This window comes from Palaemon carinicauda, chromosome 2 (genome assembly GCF_036898095.1).
Source record: "Palaemon carinicauda isolate YSFRI2023 chromosome 2, ASM3689809v2, whole genome shotgun sequence".
Taxonomy (NCBI): Eukaryota; Metazoa; Arthropoda; class Malacostraca; order Decapoda; family Palaemonidae; genus Palaemon; species Palaemon carinicauda.
This window is the reverse complement of record NC_090726.1, coordinates 148,881,116-148,883,615: the sequence shown is the minus strand read 5'-3', so window position 1 is coordinate 148,883,615 and position 2,500 is coordinate 148,881,116. Positions and strand designations below refer to the sequence as shown.

At 34.1% G+C, this 2,500-nt stretch overlaps 1 protein-coding gene and 1 long non-coding RNA gene across 4 annotated transcripts in view; one reads left to right on the top strand and one right to left on the bottom strand.

The window, feature by feature from the left end:
• The window catches only part of LOC137627730 (uncharacterized), a 281,697-nt gene that overhangs the window by 102,427 nt on the left and 176,770 nt on the right, over positions 1-2,500 (top strand). The gene's annotated exons all lie outside the window — the stretch shown is intronic.
• LOC137627703 (uncharacterized) overlaps positions 1-2,500 on the bottom strand; it is a 45,085-nt gene that overhangs the window by 10,526 nt on the left and 32,059 nt on the right. For both annotated transcript variants that reach the window (XM_068358941.1, XM_068358950.1), the window contains exon 2: positions 1,391-1,873. In XM_068358941.1, the coding sequence (XP_068215042.1) occupies positions 1,391-1,873 (483 nt within the window). The remainder of the gene's footprint in view (positions 1-1,390; positions 1,874-2,500) is intronic.

Genomic DNA, 2,500 nt, shown 5'->3' with positions numbered 1-2,500 from the left:
TTTTAATCTTCAGAGGAGGACACATTTACTCCGGGACAAACCTTTAAGAGATATACTGGGGGAAAATTATGATGCCCTGAACTTGGAAAAGATTATACAGAGTATTGGTTTATATCAAGAGCTTTAATTAATACTATTAGTTTATCTTTTTATCCGTTTAATCCCTTCTTACTTAGCATTTAGATGTTATTGTATGAAAGTTGTGTGATTGGTTTTATAGGTTAGAATTATTACTAAATCTTGTGAGTGTATGGGTATGATTGATTAATTTACATTATATATGTCAGTGCATTCCAATTTTGTGGTGGTGTTTTCTGAAGCTTTGTAGTTATTATATTTTTGGTTTTATCATTTAAGCAATTTGACATAGTTAGGATATAATAATCAGATTAATCATATAAAATTTTGCAGAATTATTGTATCCCCAAACAATAAGTTAGATAGGGTAAACATGCCTCTTTGTGTCTTTTTACTTATTGAATTAAAGGAAAGTGTCATGTAAATATTTTTCATTATTTTTTTTTTTCTATAGTAGAAATGTTCGGTGTGATTCATGTTGATTTTGATTATGGTTTACTTTATACGGTATACTAAAAGATATTGTTTAATAGTAATGAAAAAAAAAAATAATTTACAATAGTTTTCTATTATGGATATGATTTGAGTGGAAAATAGTTTAGTTGTTTGTGTAGCAGAGAACTGGAACAGAAGATATTTTACTCTCCTGAAAATATGTTTGTGAAAAAATGGAACACTTCCATCAATACCCAAGCTAGATCCCAGCCTGTTTAGATCATGGACAAGTGAAAAATCTAAATTAATTAGTTACCAAGGTAGATCTCTGCTGATTTGGTTTCTGGATGACCAAAAAGCATAAACTCCCCTTACTTTAAGCCCATATTCAAGAAATTTGTTTGTGGTTGATAACCACCTTTTTATTTTATATTTATTATGCAGTTTTATGCTACATTATAATTGAAAATTCTTAATGTATTCTAGCATAAATATGAACTCTCATTACCTACTTGTATCTATTTAGGTGAGAATGAATAAATTCAGGGGTCTGAGATGTGATGGGTAATCAAATTTGATCCATGCTTCTGAGAGGAGATAAAATGGGGTAGTGAGTTTGATTGTCAGGAAACCTAACACAGTGGATGATCTATTAGCAAAACTCTCAGTTATTCATGTGGAAGGACCAATGACCATGACCATGTGCTTTATAATCAAAGATGGTTCTAGATAGGGTCATGGGTGAAGAGGTCAGTTATTACTGCACGGTTGTAAAATGCATAATAGTGAAGCTTGCATAGTTTTTCAGAAAGGGAGGAAATTATCCCCTACCTACTTTAGTGATTGAACTTAGCCTCCATTATATTGGAAAACTCACCTGTCTGCGTTGAGAGGGTTGTGGGGTACCGTATGTCTGTGAAAGTGTTGGTGTCATAGTCTGTTTAGGTGTTCCATATGACTGACTTACTGTCTGTGTCTGAGGTTGTACATAATTCTGACTTAATGACTGTGATGTCTGAGTCTGCAAAGGTAGTCCATAGGTTTGGCTAGGGGCTGTTAGTGAGGAAGGCGGTTCATAAGACTGACTTATAGAGTTTGAAGAAGTCCCCCCTCCCCCAAAGATACTAGAAGCCTCATTGTACGAACTGGTGGCTGACAACCTCGAGCCAAACCCATTGTCTCCACCTCCTTGCCCAAGAGACACTAAAGATCCCTGATTCAAGGAGGATGTCCTTGAGGTCTGTTGATGTCCGTTTCCCCTTGATCCGCTGGTGTGAAATCCATTTTGAGTGTTGGGTAGCTTGTCACCTGCGACTGCTGCTACACACAATAAGGCAACAGTCATGGCCACTGGAATTCCCTGTTGAGTAGATAAGTGAACTAAATTTATTGTATAAGGGTATCTACAATATTTCCCAAATAATTAGCATATATTTAATACGAAATTTTAGTATTGTTCAACAGTTAATATTTGTTCATATTAATGCATGATTATGCCTTCGAGAAACACAAACAGGTGAAATATAGAAATTGTAATCACAAAGAACATAGAGGAATAGCTTAATCTGAGGTTCAATTCAAGGTTATTTCTCCTTAAAAAAAAGAGACATGGGATTGTACATTTTGTTTCATGGCCGGGAAAATAGTTCTCGAGTTAGGAATAGTTTCACTTCGTTAAGAACATACAGAAAGAACTAAGTATCAGCTTTTGATGTATTTAGTGGTTCAAGTTAGAATTACATTTGCCTCAGTCTTCAGTTTCTGGTTTGATTTCCAAAATTTGGATTGTTTTATGGATTATTAAATATAAAATTACCTTTTGTGTTAAGTACAACTGTTATTGGATGATTAAATACAGTGTGTTTAGTCATTTTTATATTACTATTATTATTATTATTACTTGCTAAGCCACAACCCTAGTTGTAAAAGTAGGATGCTATAAGTCAAGAGGCTCCAACACGGAAAGTAGCTCAGTGAGGAAAGGAAA